The sequence below is a fragment of the Nuphar pumila genome, chromosome 14, assembly GCF_984573655.1.
Source record: "Nuphar pumila chromosome 14, dmNupPumi1.hap1.1, whole genome shotgun sequence".
NCBI classification, from domain to species: domain Eukaryota; kingdom Viridiplantae; phylum Streptophyta; class Magnoliopsida; order Nymphaeales; family Nymphaeaceae; genus Nuphar; species Nuphar pumila.
The window spans coordinates 1,901,212-1,927,690 of NC_143262.1; the positions used below are offsets into that span (position 1 = coordinate 1,901,212).

The 26,479-nt window shown below is 39.9% G+C and overlaps 1 protein-coding gene and 1 pseudogene across 4 annotated transcripts; one reads left to right on the plus strand and one right to left on the minus strand.

The window, feature by feature from the left end:
* Window positions 1-2,098: 2,098 nt before the first annotated feature.
* On the plus strand, window positions 2,099-4,757 carry LOC149816039 (senescence-specific cysteine protease SAG39-like; annotated as a pseudogene).
* Window positions 4,758-19,759: 15,002 nt separating this feature from the next.
* LOC149816040 (putative GTP diphosphokinase RSH2, chloroplastic) lies at window positions 19,760-25,301 on the minus strand. Of its 4 annotated transcripts, XR_016427748.1 has the most exons (8): window positions 23,877-25,301; window positions 23,553-23,738; window positions 22,344-22,804; window positions 22,118-22,276; window positions 21,678-22,029; window positions 21,188-21,586; window positions 20,879-21,054; window positions 19,760-20,287 (listed from the first exon to the last, which is right to left on the minus strand). XR_016427748.1 is itself a non-coding variant. In XM_089988003.1 (6 exons), exons 1-6 carry the CDS (start codon window positions 24,678-24,680, stop codon window positions 21,308-21,310), a joined length of 2,241 nt encoding a protein of 746 aa, XP_089844129.1. In that variant the 5' UTR covers window positions 24,681-25,301; the 3' UTR covers window positions 21,075-21,307. The 4 variants fall into 4 exon arrangements, 2 of the variants coding, with proteins under 2 accessions (XP_089844129.1, XP_089844130.1); XR_016427747.1 differs by lacking the exon at window positions 19,760-20,287 and having other exon boundaries at window positions 20,760-21,054; XM_089988003.1 differs by lacking the exons at window positions 19,760-20,287; window positions 20,879-21,054 and having other exon boundaries at window positions 21,075-21,586.
* Window positions 25,302-26,479: the final 1,178 nt, after the last annotated feature.

Here is a 26,479-nt window from a genome sequence, read left to right on the forward strand (position 1 = left end):
CGATTTGTAGTGTGTTCCGCAAATCACTATAGCGATTTATAGTATTTTTGAATCTCACTATAGCGATTTGTAGTGTCTTCCGCAAATCGCTATAGTGATTTATAGTGTTATTGAGTAAGCAAATCGCTGTAAATCGCTACCCGAATTAGGACCAACTTGTCAGGGCCATATCTCCCTAACCGGAGGTTATATTCCAAATCCGTAAAAAATGGTGTCTTTGTTATTGAGTCTAGTTTATTCTTGTAAATTTTAAGCAATTTCTATTATCATTTTGTTCCCCATTTTAACTAAAAACCAGACTCTTATTATTTTGTATTATTTGAGTTGCACAACACCATTCTCGTTTGACATCCACATCTTGATTTTGGCATGCTCCCTGTTGGATTTTCCATTGATTTCTTCCAACCTTGCTTGGAACAAACATATGTCTTTCTCACCCCCGTACCCCCCTTCTGTAAGGGCAAAAACTCTAAATCAGGCTCCACAACGAATCAAGTTGAACGATGCTACCCACGCTGGGAGGAGCCCCCAAACCCTTCTCCTGTAAGGGCAAAAACTCTGAATCAGGCTCCACAACGAATCAAGTTGAACGATGCTATCCACGTTGGGAGGAGCCCTCAAACCCTCCTCCTATAAGGGTAAAAACTCTGAATCAGATTCCACAACTCATCAAGTTGAATGATATTACCCACGCTGGGAGGAGCCCTCAGACCCCCTTTTGTAAGGGTAAAAACTCTGAATCAGACTCCACAACTCTTCAAGTTGAATGATGTTACCCACGCTGGGAGGAGCCCTCAGACCCCCTTTTGTAAGGGTAAAAACTCTGAATCAGACTCCACAACTCTTCAAGTTGAATGATGCTACCCACGCTGGGAGGAACCCTCAGACCCCCCTTTTCTGTAAGGGTAAAAACTTTGAATCAGACTCCACAACTCTTCAAGTTGAATGATGCTACCCACGTTGGGAGGAGCCCCGAGACCCCTCTCCTATAAGGGTAAAAACTCTGAATCAGGATCTATAACTCATTTAGTTGAATGATGCTACCCACGCTGGGATGAGCCCCCAAACCCTCCTCATGTAAGGGTAAAAACTCTGAATCAGGCTCCACAACAGTCAATGTGCAGGTCAGTCGGTGCTTGATGGAGCAATGTAAGATCTTCTGTTGGATGTGCATAGAAGCAGAAATAGAAGAGAGAGAGAGAGTGAGAGGGTTAATGTTCATGGCCTCCTCTAGGGGAGATTTCTTTCTCAGATAATCCTGCAGTGCAGAGACCGGGTCTTAAATAATCATCTTTGGGGCACTTAAGTCTTTACAACCAGTCCTTTTCAAGAATCGTCATTTTTTTTGGCACCAATGGAGGCGAGGGTACTTAAGTCTTTGCAATCGCATCAAACTCCAACGCTAATTAATGCTGACAAACATAGGGATACGAGACGCACATGCTTACATACGTGGTTCTCTTTGTGACCCCCGAACATGAGATGTAGCTAACTGCCCTGTTCGGGGGGGGGGGGGGGGGGGGGGACATATAACCTGCTTCGCCCTTTCCTCCCCTAGGGAATTGCCACACTTCAGCTTGTGCAAAGGGTAACACCCATGAGATTTGAACCTAGATCACCTGCCTAGCAACCTAGGTCCCATCCCACTAAGCCATACCCCTTTGGGGCAAGTCTTGAACGAACCTGATCCAGTTTTTGACTAACTGCATCTCCAATAATTTAGGATTCTCATTGGTGCCTGTAATTTTCATATAAAGGTTTAACACTCAATGATTCATTACGATGGTGACATTTCCAGTATATGAACTATGTATTACAAAAAAAGCTAGCATAGGCCAACGCCATGTTTGCAAGCACCATGACAGAAACATTTTAATGAAAATTAAAACAACGCAAAGGTAGTATTAGTTAATACGTTAAAAAGTGTAACATATTGGAGATTACAATATGAATTGGGAGGGACGTGCACGGAATCATCAGGTATATTTGACGTTTTATGCATGATTTCTAAACATCCAAGTGACTCGTTGTTAGATGTATTAATCAATATATTTTGCCACGGCAAGCACTCCTGCTCGAGTGGGACACGCACTACCATATGGCGCATCATCGAAGATCTCTCTATATATACTACAAAGAATGCTGCTCCAGGTGTGTCTCAGCATACAATTAAACGACCTTCACACAATGGCCTCCACGCTTGTGTTCAACTGCTTGGTGATGTTTCTCTTGACTCTCATGGCTTCACAAGTTGTGTCTAGAGTGCTCGATGAGACGACGTTCATGGCAGCCAAGCACATGCAGTGGGTCGTGTGTATGCTGACGATGCTCATGAGAGGGAGATGAGATTCAACATCTTTAAGAGCAATGCTGCTTTCATCGAGTCTTTTAATTCTAAGAACCTGTCTTACAAATTAAGTGTCAACGAATTTGCAGACCTGACTAATGAGGAGTTCAGGGCCGTCCGAAACGGTCTCAAACCAATGGAGGGTAGGGTACGTGGAGATTCTTTCATGTATGAGGGTGTCAGAGTGGTTCCACCTAGCGTGGACTGGAGGAAGAAAGGTGCAGTCACCCCAGTTAAGAACCAAGGCCATTGTGGTAGGTCAACTATGTTGTCCTTGAGTCTTGCTCTGACTCTAGAGAAAGAATTCTTTATTGACTTTGGCTATGTTTGATTACATAATCTATAAAATGCTAGGCCTAGGGAGACTTAGATCTAGTTGTTATGGTACAGTGGTTTGTACATGCAATCTAGAAAAAAACGCTATTTTTTTCATTTATTTATTTATTTTTTTGTGTTTGTAACTTACATATATGATCCACATAATTTGTTTAACGAGAAACAGGTTTTGTTTATTTACAACAGCCAAGCCGGTTTTTCAAGGGCTTAAAAAATCAACAACCCACAATATAGCAAAACTTCATGACCAAGTCATATTTTTACTTATGATGCAAGGTGCAATACATAGGAAAAACCCATGTCGAATATTATCTATTAGGTCAAATTGAGTGTACAGTGTATACAACTTGCAACTTATGATTTTTGAACTAGATTATAGACGCGGTGGACAGTAGCAAATACACACATACGTTTGATCTTATCCAACAAGCTGTGATATATATATATATATATATATATATATATATATATATATATATATATATATATATATGCACGCCTTCATGAACACACGCACACACACATATATATATATATATATATATATATATATATATCAAAAAACGTTGGTAAGCTATATCTAGCGAATTTAACCTTTGACGGAGAAATAATTTTTCTAATTGTGAAGTTTGAATTTTTTTTTGTGAATGTTGAAACATGTTTTTTACTAAACAAACCGTGCAGATCATATTGGTGTGGTCTTGATTTAAAAACAAAAAATCAATAAAATATTGAATATATATATATATATATATATATATATATAGAGAGAGAGAGAGAGAGAGAGTGGAGAGAGAGGGGAAGTACGTTATAGTAGATTGAACAAAACATAATTTTTACATACACGCACGCATATGCATACATGTAGACACAAGCACTTACACGCGCATGAACACATACACACAGTTTTTTCTTTTTTGAGTAACTCTTGCCGAGAACTGAGTCACTTAATGGGCCGGCCCCATGCGAGGTAAACCCTGGATGGGGCCACTGACACTCAAGCCCTTATGGAACCCATCAGTTAAAGGCACCCACACACCCGGTGGGAGTCGAACCTGGGCCGAAGGGATCAGCACCTTCTCGAGTTTTGCTAGCATCTCTATGGCTAATCCATAAGTATCTCCCAAAACAAGGTGGTGTTGGGCTTTCTCAGCCGTAGCAGCTATAGAGGGTCTCATAAAACTGAAGACAGGGAAGCTGATCTCTCTATCCGAACAACAACTGGTGATTTGCGACATCCACGGAACGGACCAAGGCTGCAGCGGCGGTTTGATGGACAACGCCTTTGAGTTCATCCGAAGCAACCACGTTCTGACGACCGAGGCCAACTACCCTTACACCGGAATCGACGGCACATGCAAAGCCAAAAAGGCGGCAAAGCGGGCGGCGACGATCAGAGGCTACGAAGACGTGCCGGCCAACGACGAGGGCTCGCTGCTGAAGGCGGTGGCCAACCAGCCGGTCAGAGCCGGACCTGTCATGAGGCCAATGAGACTTGGGCCTCAGGGGCCCTGGGCCAAAAAAAAATTTAGGGGCCCATTTTTAATAGGGATTCCATTTTCAATAAGGACCCCAAAAAAATTGGAGGCGCTGCCCTCGAACTCCTACTATTAATAGGGGGCTCAAAAATTTTCGAGGCGCTGCCCCCGAACTCCTACTATTAATAGGGGGCTTATTTTTAGGGAGCCCATTTTTAATAGGGGCTCAAAAAATTTCGAGGCCCTGCCCCCGAACTCCTACTATTAATAAGGGGCTCATTTTTTCCCTCCGCCTCAGGCCCCATAAAACACAGGTACGCCCCTGCAGCCGGTGTCCGTCGCCATAGACGTCGGGCGGATACGCCTTCCAGTTCTAGTCCAGTGGAGTGTTCATGGGAGCTTGCGGCACCTACCTCAATCATGGCGTGACCGCAATGGGCTACGGGACCACCAGCGATGGCACCAAGTACTAGCTGGTGAAGAACTCATGGGGCACAAGCTGGGGTGAGAGCGGCTACATAAGGATGAAGCGTGATGTCGCTGATAAGAGTGGCCTCTGTGGTATAGCCATGATGGCTTCCTATCCGACTGCGTAAATTTGTTCCATTCCCATCTATGATCTACCTCTTCATGCATGCACGCATGCGTGTCTGAAGATATGTGTGTACGTATTGATGTGTGTGCTTGTTTCCTTTATACGTATGCAATGCTGCACAATGTTGAATCGTACATAGTCTGGCTCTATTCTTATGTACAAATTTACATCCCCTAACCAAGGATGAAATTGAACAGATATGTGAAACTGTTATACTTTGTATATATGCAAAGTTAAACGAATATTATATGTATAGTTTGGCTGCATTCCTATGTATACTCTCTCTCTCTCTCTCTCTCTGATTTTGAGAGCGGATTAGGTTCCACTCATCTCCATACCTCTCTTAAATCATGTGGTGCAAGTTGTTTTGATAAAATCTGTCCCTATGGATGGATTCAACATGGAATATTTAATCAGAATCGACCCTTGGGTTGTATTTTTTCAACGAAAAAATATGATCTTAAATCACAAAATTTTGTGTTTTGTCAACCTTTGAATCGCCAAAAAATCCTGCACACGAGTTAGATTTTGGCGATTTAATTGTTGATCTTCACTAAATGAATGATGTAGATCACATCTGTGTAGTCCGATTTGATCAAAACAACCTTATTTAATAGTGACATAGGGGATGGGTGGAACCAATTTGGGAGCTAGCCGGGGGTTAATTGGGACATCTACGATCTCACAATGCATATTCGGGTCGGATTAGGACCTACGTCGTTGGACTTGAAACTTGGATTTCGATTGAATTCCATCATTCCAATTCTGTTTGGTTTCAGTGTGAACTATGATCAGGATAGTGTCTGATCTGTTAGAACACCAATCTATGAATGCAAACAGATCGGATACAGGTCCTGTCAAAACTTTGATCCAAAACCGTTTCCAGATTTAAGAAGGTGGTTCTGATGATGGATGCAAACATGATTCGGATCTCAAAGTATAGTTTCGGATCCGTTTATGTTGGGATACACTACGGTATGCAATTCGGATCTGGTAATAGCTTCTCAAATGACACCAGCTGTTGTTGACCGAGTGGGGGATTCCCCTCACCAGTCACATATTTGCTTTATCAACCTAAATTTTTTATCTTTGGAAAGGACATCTATGTTCAACAAAAGAACAACCTATCTTTTTTTTTTGAGTAAACAGTAGTATTATTAAAACAACTAAGAACAACCTATCCAAATATTAAAGTTTCTGGATGTTGAAATCATGGAAAATTAAGATCAATTGAATCGATCATGATTCAGCAGTTCTATTCTTTGACAGGTTATTTTTAGTTGCTCTTTACCAGAATGCATTATCGCTAAGAAGTCTGGATTAACAGGGCAATGCATTTCCATGCACCAGTAAGATATTCAGCAAGATGTTGATAGGTGTGACATATTGGGATTTTTGGTAAATGGTGCACAATAGTGGCACATGACATGAACCTTGTAAGTATTATCCTGAAAAGGATTTAGTTTGCAAATGTCCTAGTAAATGTTTTTTCTGATGCATTAAGTCAGTAATTTGTGCAATCTGAGTTGGAAGTTTTCAAGGCTCCACAACAAGTGCAACTTAAGAATTTTGAGAAACTTTTGCAAGCTTAGAGAATAACTTTGCGGGTTTACACGATTGGGTAGATGATGTCAGGTGGAGTTGCAAAGAACCTGCAACAATATGCCTATAGTGGAAAAACTAATATTGTTGGGATCTGATTGAAAAAAGCAACCCTAAAGAAAATCATGTCCATGCCATGAATAATAACCCTTTAAGGAGCTTTAGAATTCATGAAAAACTGTTGCTGGTGGAGAGAGGAAACAGCAGATTGGAAATATTGTGGCTTAGAAGTAGACAGAGACGCATCTGGATCATGGGAGAGATCGTGAGGAAGGCACGAAGAGATCAGGCTCGAAGCAATGAGGATCGGGCATGGGAAGGACAAACAAAACGACCACACCAGGAGTATGGGAGCCATGAGAGGGTGGTGTATGTTCGCCCTCGATGATTCACTGAATCCCACGTCTGTGTTCGGGGGATCGAATGAGCGCCACGTATTCATGCACATGGGGCTCGTATTCCCGTGTATGTTGACATAACTTTGCATCGGACTCTGGTGCTGTTGCAAAGACTTAATCACCCTTACTTGCTTTTCTTGCCCTGAAATGACGGTTCGAGGAAATAACAAAAATATCCTCCATTCAAAAGTTGTGAAACGACGGGTCGAGAAAAGAACAAAAAAGTCCTCCATCCAGAAAGTTTGATGTTAACCATTTAAAGTGGAGACGTTCCCTATTCATTAAACTCCTGCGCCATCTGCTGTAACAGTTGCTCCCATTATCAACCCAAACTTTGCCTTCGTCTCCAGTCGAGCTTTCCGCCTTGTTTTTTATCCTGTTGTACAACACACTGTCGCCTGCTCGTGCCTGCCTTGTGTTACAAAACATTCCAGTGTCTTCTCTTCATTGTTGCTGTCGTTAGGCATCATGGAAGAAAGCAATGATGCACAAACATTCCTTCCAGTGCCATTAAGGAAGCGTGAGTAGCTTTCCATCTCATTATGCTATCGATGAAAAAGGCATATCGTCTTGTGTGTCATTAAGGCATTGTTTGGTTATTGCAGGTAGATCTTGTTCTTACGAAGGTTGAAAACTTATCGATATTTGTAAGACGCTGGGACCTATTGACAAGAATGCTTGTTTGCAGATGCTAGGAAGGGCCTCTACCCCATCAGGTATCCTACATTCACTCATCATATGCATTGTATCTCAAACCGTTGTATTAGTAACAGACTCCCGTTTTTGTGAGATACATTTTTGTTAGTTAATATCGATTTGTTTGCTATTATGCTCAAGTTCTTCCTTATCGATTTGTAATTTATTGTGCGATATATTTACCGACCTTTTAGATAGTATGGTTTTGTATCGTCGAGTTGTAAGTTATTATGCTGAATTGTCGTATCGATTTTCAATATCTTACAAATCGCTATACATATCGTTTTGTAAGATATTATATGTTTTGTAATATGTATGTGTAAGATATTTGTACATAGACTTTGAAAACGTGTGGATGTAGAAACGTTAAGTGTTGACGAATGCCTGGGAGCACTAAATCAACCTTGTGCCTACGAGTGTGAGCGGTGTAATAGCTAGTGTGGTGAATGATCTTGAACGCCGCATAATAATTGGTATCAAAGCTAAGCTGCCAAAAGCGACACCACTTAAGGAGATCGTGTTGGAGTAATTGCAGTAGCAAGTTGATGAACACCTTGAGGAAACCTCGGTTCAAACTGCTTTAGTGGAAGGCAAGCTGGAGCAAGTTGACAACAGGATGACATGCCTCAAAGTCCAGATCACCTCATTGCAACAAAATCTCACCGATCTGTTCGCAGATCTGAAAGCACAACTTAAGGCTGAGGGTAAGCGGCCATAATAGCTTGATTGTTCTTTAGACAGTCGTGTGCTTGATGCATAATTGCCTGGTGACACAAAGATGGCAGCAAGTCCGTTTGTGGATCATGCGCGGGAGGTGTATAACACATAACACCAAATGCATGACACACCATTGGCTGGCACCAATGCGATAGCGTGCAACGCGTCCAGTGCTGACACACAATGGTGCTACTTACCTGCACACAACACGTATTGCAAAACTGCGCACGTGCGCTATGCACAAACATGCGATGCACACATGCGAGCAGTCACACAATGCATGCTATGCACTGACACGCGATGCATGCCGATATGTTGTCGAGGGTGAGCAGTTGCACAATGCGTGCTACATAGTGACATGTGATGCAGGTGATGCTGCCTGTGCAGGCGACTAGATGTGTCACACGAGCGACAGATTGCTGCACATGCATCCTGCGTGCGGCAATTTGGGCTATGCACTTTGTGACAGACCCGGGGAGTTTACTTCAATGCGTGATTGCTTTGATGAGAATGCCTTCGAGCGAAATGAGGAAATGCAAGGATGTAAGTGCACATTCGAGCATGAAATTGGCTGTCGCACATATGGCTGGCATGAGAACTTCAATGAGACAAATTTACCTAGATCACTCAAACTTCCATTTTCGACATTCACGGGCAAAGATCCGATGGAATGGTTGTATAAAGCACACCAAATTTTCATAAGCCACAATGTGAGGTTTGAGCACATGGTTTGATGCACCATTATGAGATTTGAAGGTAAAGCGCTTTGTTGGTTTCATTGGTTTGACCAACGACATGGGTACCCTACTTGGGACATACCTGAGCATGAGCTTTTCAAGCGATTTGTCCCATCTCCATAAACTAATCATGGCATAGAAATGAAACAACTTCGCCAAGTAGGATCCGTCCAAGAGTACCAAGCGCAATTTAAGGATTTGTGTTCTTTTTGTGGGGAATGAAATGATGATGCTTTTTGAGCACATTCCTTGGTGGATTAAAAGATGATATCCGTTATGACCTCTTGGCTTAAAATTTGCATACACTTAGGAGTGTTATCTTCAAGCTCGTATCATAGAAGAAAAATACAAGAGAATGCATGGTTTTCCAAAAGCTCCATGAATGCCAATCACGACTCTAAGTTCATACCAAGGCCTATGCCAATTAAAGGGGTTAAATTCTGAGGTTCTAATAACTCTAAGGCAGCACATATCTCTAGAGAGATGTATCAATTATGAAGAAAAAACTTATTTTTCAATTGCAAGAGCAATTGGATGTCGGCTCACAAATGCAAATCATTAAAGTGCTTGATAGTAACCAATAATGAAGATGACTATGAGTCGAAAGGAGAGACTATGAAAGAATTGAACCAAGTGAAAATTGAAGTAATTGAAGAACCAATTGACCAATGTTATGCTTTCGAAAGCAAATCAGCCCCTAATTCCATGTGAGTCTTCGACACTTTATTTGGCAAGAAAGTTGATGTTTTGATTGACACGAGTCTACCCGCAACTTTGTGAGAGAGAACTTAGTGTCTAAGTTTTAATTTCGGCCCCACGAGCATCCAAAGTTTGATGTTATGGTGGGAGATGGAAGTCATCTCAAATATGGCCAATTATGTACTGATTTGAAGCTTAATCTCTAAGGATCACATTTCAAATTTGACAAGTTTGTATTGCCTATACACGACACCGACATTGTGTTAGGGTTGTGTTGGCTTCTTTCTTTAGGAAGTGTCACATGAAACTTCATTAACATGGAAATGTCATTTGCTAAAGCAGTCCAACCAATGATTTTAAGAGTTAACTCTATACAAGATGGAGAGGTGGTTGATGGCCAAGAGGCCATTAAAATTTTCTGAGCTACTCATATGGATTTCTAATGTGTGGCACGACCGATGGTACTAAAAGAGGAGTCTAAGTTATAAGACATTGTTCCACCGGACATGAGTGACTTGCTTGAGTCATATGGAGATGTTTTTGGAGAACCCAAATTGTTACATCTTTCATATACTCAAGACCATCACATACCTCTTATTTTGGGGCAAGGGACGGTTAGTGTAAGACCATTGATCATGCATCACTACAAGAAAAACTCTAATTAGAGACAAAAATTTGTGATGAATACTAAAGAAAACTATCTGTCGCTAACATTTGAATTATTTGTGGAATTAGCGACGAAAAAAATTCTGTCGGGAATCCATCGTGAATTAGCAATGGATTCGCGATAGAACAATTCTGTCTCAAACTCCGTTGCAACTTCATGATGACTCAGCAACATAAATTTTCTGTCTCTACTCTGTCGCACATTTGCGACGGTGTTTGCGACAAAATTTTGCCATCGCGAATCTATAGCTAAATTTCCCATAAATTCCTAATGCGAGCCCCTTTTCCCTTTCTGTTTCATCAGTCGCCCGCCTGCCTCCCATCACCCGCCCACTGCCCATTGACCTTCCATCGCTCGCCCGACCGGCGACCTCCCGTCGCCCATCGACCTCCCAGTGACCTCCTCTCTCTTTCTCTTCCCGTTCTCTCTCTCGTTGCTCCCCCTCTGGATTTTTCGACGAGCCCTGTTCGCAGGTAACCCTCCACTTTTCCCCTATGGTGTAGCCGCCCCCTTCCCCCTATGGTTGCCGGAGGGCCAGCAGAGGTCCGACAGTCTCTGACGGGCCTTCCTCACCCCTGTGTAGTCGACGGGGGCTGGCAGAGGCCCCAATCGCCTCTTCCAGGCCCTCCTCTTGCCCTTGATCTCTTCGGCAGAACAGAGGGCTCCACCCCTGTCCTCTTAACTTTGTCGATAGCCCCCTCCTTATCCACTGCCGGAGAATGATATCGACAGAGGGAGAAGCCTCCTGCCCTTTTGTTTTCCCAGGTAGAGGGTGGCTTCGCCCCCTGTCCTCAATAATTTTGATAGGGGGCGAAGCCCCCTTGCCTCTTGTCTTTTTTGCTCGGTAGGGGGCGGATCCCCCTGTCGGAAAATTTTGCCTTGGCAGGGGGCGTGACCCCCCTGCCTCATGATTGATATGGGAGGTGGCGAAACCTCCCTGCCTTGACCTTACTGCCGGCAGGGGCAACACCTATGTATGTCTTGCTTTCACCAGAGGGTTGTGTCTATTTGTTTGAGCTCATTTGCGATAGGAGGTGTCACCCTCCTTGTTATTGGGTAATAAACTTCATTTTAACATAGTGTCTCTTACAGATTTATCAACGGATCTCACTTGTGGCCCGCGACCCGTGGTAAGTGACAAAAGCAATACAAATCGGGTAAATACCCGTGGTGAGTAAGTGATGCATGTGCATCACATGTTATTTAATTTCTTGGATGCAACACTTTTCTGTTCACACACTCACTTAGTTGTGGATATCTAGGACTGCTTTAATGGAGTTCAGAGATCATGCTAAGCATGAATTTTAATGTATGAAAATAGAAGTGTTCCTATTTTTGGAGTTCGGATTCTATGCTAGTCATGGTAGTAGTTAGCGAGATATTAGAGTGTGTTTGTTGTAGGTACATGTTTTACATTGTTTTGATATGAATGTATTGCAATGTTTGATGTGATTGTATCCATGCTTGCATGAAGTTACTTTCAATTTGATTATGACTTTCATGTGAAATTGTATCATGAAAACATGCTTCAAATGAATATATTGTGTTATGAATGAATTTGCACTTGAAAATGCATGATAAGTTATCAATGCTTCAAACATGTTTCAAATGAATGGTTTTGCACATGAAAATATTAAGTTATCAATGCATGCATCATAGTTCTTGTGATTGTATGATTATATATATATATATATATATATATATATATATATATATATATATATATAGTGTGTGTGTGTGTGTGTGTGTATGTGTGTGTGTGTGATATCAAATCATTACATCTACCATGAATGCATGATGAATTTGATATTTTCTTCATTATAGCATTCTGACGATTCTCTTTTAACTGGTTAGGATAGTATCTGTAACATCATACGATAAAATAACTGCAAACCATGAATGGATGTACTGTAGAATAGTTGACAATGAGGTATCACTTGAATATATGGATGGTGTTGACAGTTTTATTGAATTTGCAACGGCAAGTGTCAGTACAGTGGATCCCACAGGTCAGATTAGGTACCATTGTATAATGTGTAAGAACAATCGATTTGTAGAACCTTATGGTGTTAGTTATCACCTATACAGGAAGGGTTTTGTGAGTGATTATCAGAATTGAATGTTTCATGGTGAAAAATTTATGAAAAATTTTGACGCACGGATGGATATGGTGCACGATAATCTATATGTGGATTTGATATTTGATCTCACAAGACCATAACTGAGTTCTACTATGGGTCCTAATGATTTACTAACTAGGGTAGAGGAAAAAGCAGCAAACGATGTAGCTAGTAGATTTTATGATTTACTTAGAGATGCTGATAAGCCACTTTGGAATGGTTGCGAAAGTCACACTATCTTGTTTGCAGTTCTTCAACTACTAAATCTGAAGTCTGAGTTTAATTTGAGTCAATCATGTTTTGATTGTTTGTGCTCTATTGTGAAGAGTATGTTGCCCAAAGATGAGAAATTGCCACAAAATTTTTATCGTGCGAAGGTTATGGTCAACGCTCTAGTTATGGAGCATGAAAAGATAAATGCTTTTCTAAATCTCTGCATGTTGTATTTCAAAGATCAGAAAAATAGCAGATCATGTCTGTCATGTGGGAATCCTTGGTTCAAGTCAAAGACAAGAGGCAATGGTAGCACGAGGTCAAAAGAAGTGTCATACAAGTCGCTCCGCTACTTTCCTCTTATCCCTAGTTTGCAACAATTGTATATGTCTTCGAGGACAGCTAAACACATGAGATGACATGTAAATAAAGTTCTACATGATGAAGACAAGATCACACATTCTGTTGACGCAAAAGCTTGGAAGCACTTTGATCGTACTCATCAGACCTTCGCAATAGAAGTGAGAAATGTTAGGCTCAGTTTATGTACAGATGAATTTAATCCATTTGGGGGTAGATCAACTCCATACTCGTGTTGGCCAGTATTTGTAACCCCATACAACCTTCCTCCAAGCTTGTATATGAAGCATCAAAATCTTTTCTTGTCTCTATTGATCCCTGGTCCGACCTCTCCGGGCCAAAATCTTGATACATATTTAAAGTCATTGATTGATGAATTGAAAGTATTGTGGAATGATGGTGTTCTCACGTACGATGCCCGCAAAAAACCAAAATTTAATATGAAAGTTGTTGTTCTATGGATAATCAATGACTTTTCTGCATATGGTATGTTATGTGGTTGGAGCACACATGAGAGGTTGACATGTCCGTATTGCATGGGGGATACAAAATCTTTTAGATTGACGCATGGAAGGAAGCCATGCTGGTTTGATTGTCACCATCGATTTCTACCCCGTGACCATCCATTTCGACGACAAAGGTGTTTCGAGCATGCACAATTGAAATTGAAGTTTCACCCACAATGTTGTCTGGCATAGAGATTTTAAGAAGATTGCGATACTTTCCATATGAACTGACAGATGTTCGTAGCCCGATGCCCTTCTTTGGATTTGAGAAGGATCATAATTGGACAAAGAAATCTATATTTTGGGAACTATCATATTGACCGACTTTATTTATATGACATAATTTGGATGTGATGCATGTAGAGAAAAATGTGTTTGATAATGTGTTCAATACAGTAATGAATATGAAAGGAAAAACGAAGGATAATCTGAAGGCCCGTATGGATTTAAAAGTAATATATAAAAGACCAGAATTGGAACTCAAAGAGTATAATGCCAAAGTACTGAAACCAAAGGAAGGTACATGCTTGGACCAGATCAGGTAAAACAGGTATGTCAATGGTTGAGACAGTTGAGATTTTCAGATGGATACGTCTCTAACATTGCTCGGGCGGTGAGGATAGACGAAAGACAATTATATGGGTTGAAGAACCATGATTGTCATGTCATTATGTAATGGTTGATACCCTTAGCATTCTATGATATGTTAGACAAACCAATATGAGGGGTATTGTTCGAGTTGAGTAGATTTTTAGAACATTGTGCGCATTGGAAGTCGTAGTATCTGAGGTAAAGAATCTCAAGGATTCTGTCATCACTACTATTTGTCAGCTAGAGAAGATATTTCTGCCAACATTTTTCGATGTTATGGAATATATGATCATACATTTGCTATATGAACTAAGGGTTGGTGGTCGTGTGTAATATCGGTGGATGTACCCATTTGAAAGGTATATATTTTTTTACATTTTTCTCTTCAATGCTATTGAGAAATTTATTGTAATTCGAGATGTATATTGTTGACAGATGCATGTTTGACCTAAAAAAAAGGTTCGGAATAAAGCAAGAGTAGAGGGCTCTATTTGTTAGGCGTACACTTTAGAAGAGATTTCAAATTTCTCATATATGTACTTTGAACCTCACATTCTAACATGTTACACATGCCCACCTCGTAATGATGATAGAGAATAATTTACTGTAGCTGACAAACTGTCGATATTTCAACCACTTGGGCATGCCTTTGGCAATTGCCGGTCAAGACTCTTGAAAGATCGAGAGCAAGACGCAACACAAATCTATATCCTTTTTAATTGCTCAGCAATCAACCTATACATTGAGTAACTATACTTAATATGTAACACTAAGTTCTATACGTGCGTACATGGTTCTGTGATGTAAGTATTTGTTAAGTGCAGACGATTTGATCTGGAGTTGCGAAGAGAACTTTCATATCTCACTGATGCAGAAGTACAGAAAGAACGTGAAAATAAGTTTGCGGCATGGTTGAAAGGGTTGGTATGGATGATGGCATACATTCTTTTCGTGTAAACAATAATAAGTTACTTAATTGATCATGATCACAATCATTGTTTATGCTTGTAGGTTCACCATGGTGACATTAAAGATCAAGGAATATGTGATTTACAAACTGGTCTGACGAAAGTTGTGCAATGTTACAACGGATACATCATAAATGTTTATCAATTCTATACAGAAGACTACAGTGTAAACAAGTCAATGATGAATAGTGGCGTGTGCGTCAAGGGTAGCAACTACAGTGAAAATAAACATGACTACTAAGATATTATAAAAGAAATAATGGAGTTGACTTACTTAGGCATAAATAATAGGGTAACTTTATTCAAGTGTCATTGGTTTGATCTCACAGCAACAAGGGTCGACAAAGCCTCAGGCATTATAGAGGTGAATCATAAATCAAGGTTTGGAATATATAAAATATTTATATTAGCCTCGCAAGTTCAACAAGTTTACTATACTTCATATCCAAGTACAAAGAAGTCAGATAGAAATAAATAATGGGCAATTTGTAAGGTGAAATCTAAACTATAACCCGAGTATGATCAGTTACATGAAGACAAGTTAACTGAAAAGAGTGATTATTATTAATCAGATGTTATGTATGACTTTTCTTGTGGTCACGATGTCACGTATAGTATGCATGTCATATCTCTATTGGTCGATGGCACATGCATGGAAGAATGTGATCCAAATGATATACTAAGTGGATGGGCACCCAATGAAGAAGAAGATGACGAAGATGAGGATGAAGGAGAAGAATATGAAAGTCAAACAAGTGATGAAAAAGAATTCTTGAGCTAATGAAATACATCTTGTAATACATACCTCTATTTGATGTGAATGATTTGAATGTATTGAAATGTATTGCAATGACTTGAATGATTCAAATATATTGTAATGTTTGAATGTATTGCATGAAGTTAATTTCGATTTGATTATGTATCTTTGATAGATATAGAGTTATGATTTGAATGTATTGAAATGTATTACAATGACTTGAATGATTTGAATGTATTGCATGAAGTTATTTTCGATTTGATTATGTATCTTCAATAGGTATAGAGTTATGATTTGAATGTATTGAAATATATTGCAATGACTTGAATGATTTGAATGTATTGCAATGTTTGAATGTCTTGCATGAAGTTATTTTTTATTTGATTATGTATCCATGATGATATAGAGTTGTGTAACTGATCAAATTGTATTGCAAGTTAAGGATAAGTTATTCACGATTAGCAAGTGATGTCATATCTTATGTTTTAATGTATTACAATATTTGATGTGAATGATTCGAATGTATTGAAATGTATTGCAATGTTTGAATGTATTGCATGAAGTTATTTTTGATTTGATTATGTATCTTCGATAGGTATAGAGTTATGATTTGAATGTATTGAAATGACTTGAATGATTTGAATATATTGCAATGTTTGAATGTCATGCATGAAGTTATTTTCGATTTGATTATGTATCCATGATGATATAGAGTTGTATAACTGATCAAATTGTATTGCAAGTTAAGGATAAGTTATCCATGATTAGCGAATGATGTCATATCTTATGTTTTAATGTATTGCAATATTTGATGTGAATGTATTGAAATATATTACAATGATTTGAATGATTTGAAGGTATTACAATGTTTGAATGTATTGCATGACATTTTTTATTTGTTAGAATATGGTTCATGGAGCTTACAGTGGTCGAGCACTCAGTAGTAGCCAGTCTCAACCTTCAGCTTCACGGGCTGCTTCGATAGGTATATCATTTAACTAATTGTATACTTGATTAGTTTAAATGCACATTGTGTAAATTTTGTGACTCATTTTTCTATAGATGATGCTTTGCCTGCACATGACCCACCTACACCAGCTGCTATACAAGTCACGAGACAACGCTGGATGCAGAGTCTTCTCAGTCTGACACACGATGACTCATTCAAATAGTGTATATCGATAATCGACCGTAAGTATTTCATTTTCACTTATCTTATACTTATCTTATAATTATTGTATATTGATAGTTAATGTGTATCAATTCATGTGCAACGCGAGGTTTGAGTACAAGAGGTAATATGAGAGATTAGGCATTCACTAGTTCAACATCTACCAGAATCGGTCGCTTAATGGAAAGAGTACCCGAAGGAGGTGTTGGACAGATTGTGGTCCTTATTCATGGTATATAATCGTTTCTCATAGTTAATGTGTTTTATATTTAATTTTTTGTTATAGTCATTTCTACTAACTTTCTGAAATTATTTATAGGCTTCGAATCGCTTCGCGACTACTATGGAGGAGCATGAAGCGATGAAGGTGTGGCAGAAGGTGGCTGCCAGTCGATTTACAGATATGCTGCACAATATGAAGACTGCAACAAAAAAAGTATCTGGAGGGATAAATGATCCACTGCAGTAGAAGGGTCATGACCCTCTTACTATCAGGTCAGATGTTTGGGATGCAATGTGTGACAAGTGGGCGGGGCATAAAATTCAAAACCGCTCAGCGAAGGCTGCACAAAACCGAGCGAAGATGTCCGATGCCCATCTAGACACAGGTGGATCTAGTACTTTTGGGAGCCACATGAAGAAAATGGTAACTCATTAATATATATTATCAATTTTATAAGTATTGTTGCATACCTGTTAAATAATTTTTTTATCATTTAACTTCGTAGGAAGCAGAAAAAGAAGGCATTGTGCCATACAAAGATGTGTTTATTGAAACACATAAACGTAAGACAAAGGAAGAGTTCGTATCAGAGAAGATGAGAACGACAACGGTATGTATTTATTGTATTAATAAACATTATAATATACAAGTTATCATAAACATTGTAATTATTAATTATTAATCCACATTGTAATCATTACGTTGTAAGAATCATACAAGCAACATATGGTAGATCGATATGGCGATGACTTCACTCAGAATCCGCCTTTTGATCCCGCAGCATGGGTGACTGCAACAGGTGAACCCAAAAAGGGTTGTGTGTTCAGGTTTGAGAGTAATATGAATACCTCACCAGTCATTGCCTCATCCAGTCACGACTCCCAGACTTCTCTCGTCAGCATCAGCTCCAAGCATCCGACTGACCTGACTAATTCTTAGGATGGTGTTTGTCAACTTGTTAAGGACACAATGCGTGACTATTTATATGAAGTAATTTCCGACATTGTCCGTAATGAGTTGTGCAGCTTTTTTTGGGACAAGGAAACTTCGTCTGCAGGTGCCTCTCAAGTATGAAGGTTTCATGTGATTTGTTTCATGTCGTTAGATTTCAAGCTAGTATATGCATGATTAGAACACATATTTGCATGATTGAATCATTCTGAATTTTTTATGTCAGCCTTAGAACACATCTAAATTATGTTAATATCCTTCACTTTATTGATAGCTAGATTATGTGTAATTCACTCATGTTACTTTGATTGCCTTGCCTTAACTTAGGTGCATTGCATATAATTTATTTCATTATATTTTGTTTATCAATACTAACCTTTCTTTTCTCTTGTAGGATGCTGCAGATAATCAACGTAGAGGAGTTGAAGGGGCAGATCGAGACATTGAAGAAGATGACGCATAGAATCTTGGCGATGATTAGATTCATGTGTTGAATTTGTTGTACATTCTTGTTGTTTCAAAAGAAAATCTCTGTAAATGTTCACTTGTAAATAATTAGAACTTGTCGAGGATTATAGTGGATCAATAAATTATTTTAGTTGTTTTTTATATGTATTTTTATATATACTTTATTTGTTATAAACAAGAAATATAAATTGTACAGAAAATTTAAATTGTATCACAAGAATTTTTTCTCGATATTTATGTTTTAAACAATTTTTTTTTTTAATTTTTATTGTTTGCGACGAATATTATCCGTCGCTATTTAGTATCAGCGTCTAATTTAGCGACAGATTAGGGACGAATATTTATCCGTCGCAAAAGTGAATCGACCAATATTTTTGCGATGAATTTTAATCCGTCTACAATAGCGACGAAATTAGTGACAGATTAAAATTCTTTGCCAAACCAAATCTTCGCATATTAACAACGGCCTTGCGATGAATCATGACATTCGCTAATTCATCTCAAATTAGCGACAGAACTTGCAACAGATAGTTTCTGTCGTTAATTAGCGACTATAATTTTATGATGAAAGTTATTTGTTGCTAATCCGTCGCTAAACTGTTTAGCAACGGATTAAGGTCATCGCTAATCCACAGATTTATTGTAGTGATATATTTTGTATCTTATTCATACTATTTTATGCACGATACAATGAAAAATTGTATTAAAAACTTATTCTTATCGGTGTTTTTGAGAAACTGCTTTAAAATTGAAAATAAAGGTAAAATCACATATTTCAAGCTCTTTCATGTATTTTTCAGAGTTTTAGTTGGTTTAGAAATTTTTAATGTGTAATCCAACTAGATTAGGAATGTATTAATTAATTTTAGTTTGTTTAGAAGTATTCTTTTTTGAAAAACATGTTTTTAGAGGAAGGCCCTTTGTAGAATTTTTGAAAATTATCTGGACTTCCATAAAAATTGTGTAAACCTAATTTATTTTTTTAAATAGTATTGTTTCAGCTGCAGCCCACGTTTTAGCCTTCAAAGAAAACACAATCCTCTGTCTCCCTTCTCCTCTTATCTTCTTCTATTGTTTCATTCTTGGCCGGTTTCTCTCTAGGTTCTTCCTTTTTCTTTTGTTTCGTCTTGCTTCTAATCCCTGCTATCGTCGACTTCTCCTTATTCCCATCACCGATTGCTAATGCTGATATTTAGTCCAAAAAAAATGTTGAATGCATTCAAGCACATAATAACAATCAAAGGGGAAGGAGGAAGGGGATACACTTAGCTTTCTTGGCTGGCTCAAGCAGGAGCACTTTGACATCTTTTGTGTGTGAAACAAATTTGGAAATTATCGAAGAAACTCTAATTAGAAACATGTGGTGCAACTGCAAATTCGAATTTATCCCATCCAAAGGTCATTCGGGTGGTCTCCTAATAATGTGGAAGGAACACTTCACCACCTTTAATATCGTTGGTGGGTATTTCTCCCTTACAATGGACTTTTATATCTTGAGGAATTCAAGACTTTAGGCTGATCTTTGTATATGGTCATGTCACTAACACTCTCAAGTAAGCTTTTCGGAGGGAGTTGGACAACCTGGCTAACCGATCTTAGCTACCTTGGATTAGCGACTAAGACTTCAATGCCATCTTGATTGCAGTTGATTCAAATCCTTCATACTCATGCATGAGATTCATTGTAGCTGTTGCAAAAGAAGAAGAGAGTCAAGCCCAACAAGTCGTTATATCAAGACCGAAGACCTTGTAAAGTATATATAGACATGAATTAGACCGACTAATTAACAAGTACTCAGAGGTTCATAGATCACATCATTTGACATTTAACAAGATCATAGTGGCTCTTAAAGTCATGCATGAACTCACTAATGTTAAATGTTAAAAAGAACATTAAGTTGGCTGTTAAGGCATGGTGGCAGACCCAATATTGAGCAATAATGACCCTTGATTGGTTTATCAACCTCACAAATAGGCTTTTGGTGTTAAATCTTAAAAAAAAAAAATTATAAGGTCAAAAAATAAGTGATAAAAAGATATATCAAAAGTCAAAAAGTTCAAAGTTCACTTGACAAGCTCTTTTAAAGGCCTTACGCTTAAATTCAATGCATTTATAACAAATATTCAATATAAGATTAATCTTTTTTAATTAATAATTAGATATTATTTGTTCAAACAAATGAGACTAAACAGATTTGGATTTAGATTTGACAGGACATTAAACACAACTTGACATCCCAGATCCTGCACCCAAACAGAACTCAAAGATCGGACAGCACCATCGTCGTCAAAGTCTCCACGGGAAACCCATTAAATGAAGCCGCATCACTAGTCAGCATAGATTATGTTTTTGCATGGATAGAGTCGGGGAGGCGTGTCCTTTGCGCTTTTCATCGTAGAATACGTTTGACTGTTTTTACTGTACGATTTTTATCTTTGTCATGTTATGCAATCACTGCAACAAGAAGAAAAATAAAAAAAGACATGAAATTTTTTCAGGGATGAATTGCTTACAATATTTTAAAGTCACAAAGGGGTAACTTTTATTTTATTTTTGGACAAGACACAGAAGGAGAACTAAGCCTTACAGGATGCCCGCGACAAGCCTGATCGTTTATATCCATGTACATATACATATATATGTATACTCGAAGACCTATACACAAAATAAAACAAATCTATACTGAAACAAGTAAAAGGGTTGATCATCAACTTCTCGCCGATCCCCTCATGGTAAAAGTTAGATCCTTATCAAACATGCGACGTATTTCTTCTCTATATTCTGTCAAAGAATTATCTGGTATAGATGGTGACAGCTCTACTACATCCCCCATCTTTAGCTTGCGATGGGGATCGCCCACGGGCAGTCCGTTCAGCCTAGGCCGCAGCTCCTCCTTAACGGGAACCCCGTAAACCGAGTGATCCTGCCCTACTCTTTCCAGTAAATCCATCACCACAGAGTTGGCAGGAAATTCCTGGACAGACATCTGTAAACTAGGCCAGATAAGTCATTTGCTTAGCAAAGTCGGCAGATTGAAGGATAAAAAATAACATATAGGCAATTAGAAAGATACGGACCTTGTCGTTCTCCAGCACAATCACAAAAACAGGCCCATCTTGTTGGCCGCGAGGGATGTAAGAATATGGGCAGTCATCGTAGTGAGATGGGAAAGGGCAAGGCGGCCTAATTGAATCCCTATGCAGTGAAGCAACTGGATCTCTGCTGGTCGCCTCGCATTGCCAGGTTACCACCCATCTTGCCCATTCCACCATTTGAAGCACGAATGACGGATGCTTACCGTCACCTTCCTTGTACCTCCAGTGTGCGGCGATGCCGAATTCTGCATGTAGATGCATCTCCCTGGTCCGAATCTGAACTTCCAAAGGCACCGTGTCTTCCCCCATCACAACTGTGTGCAGTGATTGGTACCTGTCCAGTGAAAGCACGGGTCAGATAGGGCAACCCTGAATGAGAGAACAGCCAAAGTTTCTTCATTAGTAAACCACATATGACATACCCATTAAATTTTGGATGGGAAATATAATCCTTGAGCTTCCCGGGAACTTGGGGCCACAACAGATGAACAACGCGGAGAGCCGCAAAGCAATCACTCTCATTTTCCACTATTAACCGCAATCCATGAATATCATGAATTTCATCCATTGTAAGCTTCTTCCTGCAAGCACATATAATCGTCATCATCAAGAGCCAAGACCAACAGAGAGAGAGAGAGAGAGGCATACTTCAACATCTTCGAGTAGATGCTGTACAAGCTTTTGTGTCTGCCTGATAGAACATGATACGAGATGGCCTCCTTTTTCAAGGCGGAGCCAAGTCTCTCGATAGCGATAGAGATTGCTGCTTCCCTGAATGGCTTGACAAGTTTGGACGCGAGCTCATCATGCGGTACTGGATTAAGATGTTTGAAGCACAGGTTCTCCAACTGCTCCTTCCAAGTGGAGATCCCCAGCCGGCTCGCTAGCGGAGAGAAGATCTGCAAAGTCTCCTTAGCAAACCTTTGTTGCTTGGAGAAAGGCAGAGCATTCAACGTCATCATGTTATGCAGTCTGTCAGCCAATTTTATCAAGACCGCCCTGGCATCCACCATCGCTAAGAACATCGTGTGCAGACGATCTGCCTCGACCGTTTTGCTTGCAGTGTTATTTTCACGAGCAAGCTTGCTCAGGTGGCTAAGCCTTGATACCTGTACATACAACATATAGTAAATAAATAAACAAAATCCCCTGTATGATATCCTACACAAATTAATGTTCAACTAGATAGTTTAAATAAATTTAGCGGATGAAATCTAATAGATATGTCCAATACACACTACTTAAAAGGAAACATTATGGACACCTTCTCCAGACTCCTTAACAATTGTAGACTGCGCTAAAAACTAAAAAATATGAGTTTAATTATCCATTTAACCATACGCTCGCACGTGAATAGCTTGCCCTATTTGTGTGAGTGCATGCACATCCCCAGTTTAAGACCTTAGCTGATTCAGATCAAACAACTAGGAAAGCATATGCCTAATCCAATGAACTGAAACAGATTAGAAAGCATCCTACAGGGACAAAGAGGCAAGCAGAAGCCAGAGAGATTGTATGATGGCTCCAGCAAACCCATGGGACCCATAATGAACAAACAATTGAACTGACGCAAACGAAAATCATACCAGAATGCAATATGCAAATGAGTGAAATAACAGAGCAAGTGCATATGATAGCCAAAAGACACCGTCCCATCTAAATAATGACACAAGAAATGGAAACTAGTTTGAAAAGGAAAAGATGCGCAAACAGAATTACTCAATAAAAATGGGATCAAAACGAGGTTTTCACAGAGAAAAAAGGGAAGAAAATAGACGTAGCACAAGAATTATTCTGAAAACAACTGAAAAGCACAGAAAGGCAGATAAGAAGAACTTAATTACTGATCAAACGTACCCCTCGAACTAAATCTGCAACACCAGCACCAAATGTGCGGTACAGATATTCATAATCCACAAAAGAGTCGTCCATGGTGTCATGCAGCAGCCCCGCTGCCACAACCGTAGTATTAGCCCCAATATCCGCAAGCAACAGAGACGTTTCCACACAATGCTGCAAATACGGGTCACCATTTGCCCGCATCTGAACAAATAATCCGATGACCAACCCATTAACAAAAATGCTCGATAATTCGTTTGCTCACAAAAAACAATCAAATTCAATAGAAACCAAACACAATGGGAAATCCAACTGTCTAAATGTGTAAACTAAGAAGACTACCTGTCCTCTGTGAGCTCTCTCCGCTTCATAAAATGCTTTCAATACAAACTCCTGGTAGAAAATCTTATGCCTCTTCTGAGCAAGAAATAAGATCTCTCGAGCATACGGTTCAAGATGACGATCGCCATAGTGACCAAGATGGGCTACGTCCTCGTAATTACTCACCGAAACATCAACGAAATTGTCCTCCATATTGAAAGTAAGCTCCTCATCCACTGAAGTGGGTGGGGGTGCTGATGCGAGTGGCGATTTTTCATGTGTTACACTACCAACAGGCATCGGAAAGCTAGGCGAATCATAGTCCACGCAGAAACCTAATGCGTTCCTCACGAAGCTATTAAACAGCCCGTCTCTGTGAACCCTAAACGACGCCTGGGAATGCGAATCTCCGTTCCTATCCCTCGAAATCCTCACAGGAGGGCTCCTCGTTCCCACGCTGCTGCACGACACCGGGCCCTGGAACACAGAGACGGGGCTCTGATCCCTGCCCTTGAAAGAAGAAGTCAGCGACGAGTAGCAGAACGAGCTGCTCAACTCCTCGCCCCACTCCGCCGCGGCCGCCCCGGATCCATGCCACAGCGAACCGAGCTCCTCGCTTCCAAAGCTTGATGCGTGTTTCACCGTCGGAGACGAGAAGAGGCAAGAGAGCCCCCCGACCATCGGCTTCTGAGCAGCGGCCGACGAAGACGATGACCTAGGGTTCAGATCGAAGTCGCCGGAAGAGTGCGAACCGATGTGGCAAGGATGGGGAGTGGAACAGACGCTACTGGGCGGGCTGGAGTAAAGGGCGATTGGAAGCCCCATGATCGACCACGACCCACCCCTTAATTTTCCCCTCGTAACCCTAAATTCCCAAACCCCACCCCCCTAAGAAATCCCCTCTCCTTGCCGAAACCCTAAATCCCCACTATCACAACATCTTCCGCCAAAAAAATCACACTTTTCTCGAAGAAACCCTAGAATTAACAAAAAGCCCTAATTTTTTCCACAGTTTCAGTATCCAGAAGAAGTAATACCTATATATACAAATTTCGGGAAATCTTCGCAGAGATTATGAAACTAAAGAAGAAGAGAAACCATAGAAAGCGATGAAATGAATCAATGAAATCAATCTGAGGTCGCTTTTCGATCTTATGTACAAATCTTTCAGGAAGGGAAACGGAGAATCGAACAAGATCGAAAAATTCAAGTAAGAAATCGGAAGCCCTAAGCTTCTTGGATAGCGCAGAGAGGAGGAGGAGGAGGAGGAGGAAGACGAAGAGGGGGAGGAAGGATCCTGTTGAGGGTTGGTTGGCTCGTTCACCGAAACCACAGGTGAACGCGCAAAGTTTATCGACGACGGAAGGCTAGTTATGCAAATCCGTGACGATATTGGGGCCAGAACTATTGGGTAAAAAGTATTCTCTTTGTTTTGCTTTCCTTCGAGAAGCTATCTTTCCAAAACTTTTGTACAAATTCAGCCATTAACTTCTCCAAAATGACTGAATCGGTTTTTCGTTGAGGGCACCTATAAAGACGCCCTCGTTTGGACGGAAATTACCAATTGGGGTTGCCTGCCATATTTTCCGGATCTTGTGGGGGGAAAATTCTGAACGCAGATCCAGACTATTTTTTTCTTGGATAAGTCAGATCCAAACTATTTATATTGTGTGTTCCTACGAGAAAATTTAGGGCTGGGAAATAGGAAATGAGAAAAGCTACTCATGGCTCGGGTTCTGATGGGTTTTTTTAAAGAGTTCATTTGAACTCGTGAAAATGGCTCTGCAAGCCAAACACGAATAACGGGTATTCAGCTCAGCTGGATTAGTTACATTATAAAGTGTAGATGGTTGAAGTGTTTGGCTTGAGTTCAAATCCAATAGCTTCCAGTTTTGACAGTGTGTATTTTGTAGCAAAAGGTCAAAGGAAGTTGGTGATTTGATGAATAAGCTAAAATTGAACTTCGTTCAATGGGTTTGGAGTTTAAATTCTTTTATTTTTTATTTTGAAAATGCATTTTTTTGGTAAATGAGACAATTCAATCTACGCTTGTTTAGCTTAGGCTTGTCATGAGCTTGGGCTTGAGCTTGAGCTTGGCTTAACTGGCTACAAAGATGAGTTGATTTTTTGAATACCTTCTGATTCGATTCCTTGGATAGGTTAGACCTAGTGAAAGGTGTTTTAGGTGACCGATTTATTCAAAAGTTGGCTAATGTGGAAGATTGCTCTGCACTCTTTCATCCACACAACTACTTTATGGATCACAATTTGCTAGATCACTAGGAAGCCATAGAAGCTTCAAACTTTGAGCGAACCAAACCGAGCCAGCCAATTGGACCAAGTCCATGGCTGTTGCGTGGAACCTGCAGTTCCCTTATAAATGGCAATTTGGTAAGAATTTGATGCTGAGCAAGGGTATTCACGTCAGGCCCGATTCCGATATTGACAACATTGGTTTTGGTTTGTTAGTCCATGATTGGGAGGTTGCCTATCACGGACATATCTCTCATAGGCACAACCACAAATGATATTTTTGTGCTTGTACCAGTGGATTGGGGGTGTCACGTATTGTTATTGGAATCCTTTTTTATTTTTTGATAGATCAGGAAACCTCGCAGAAAGAA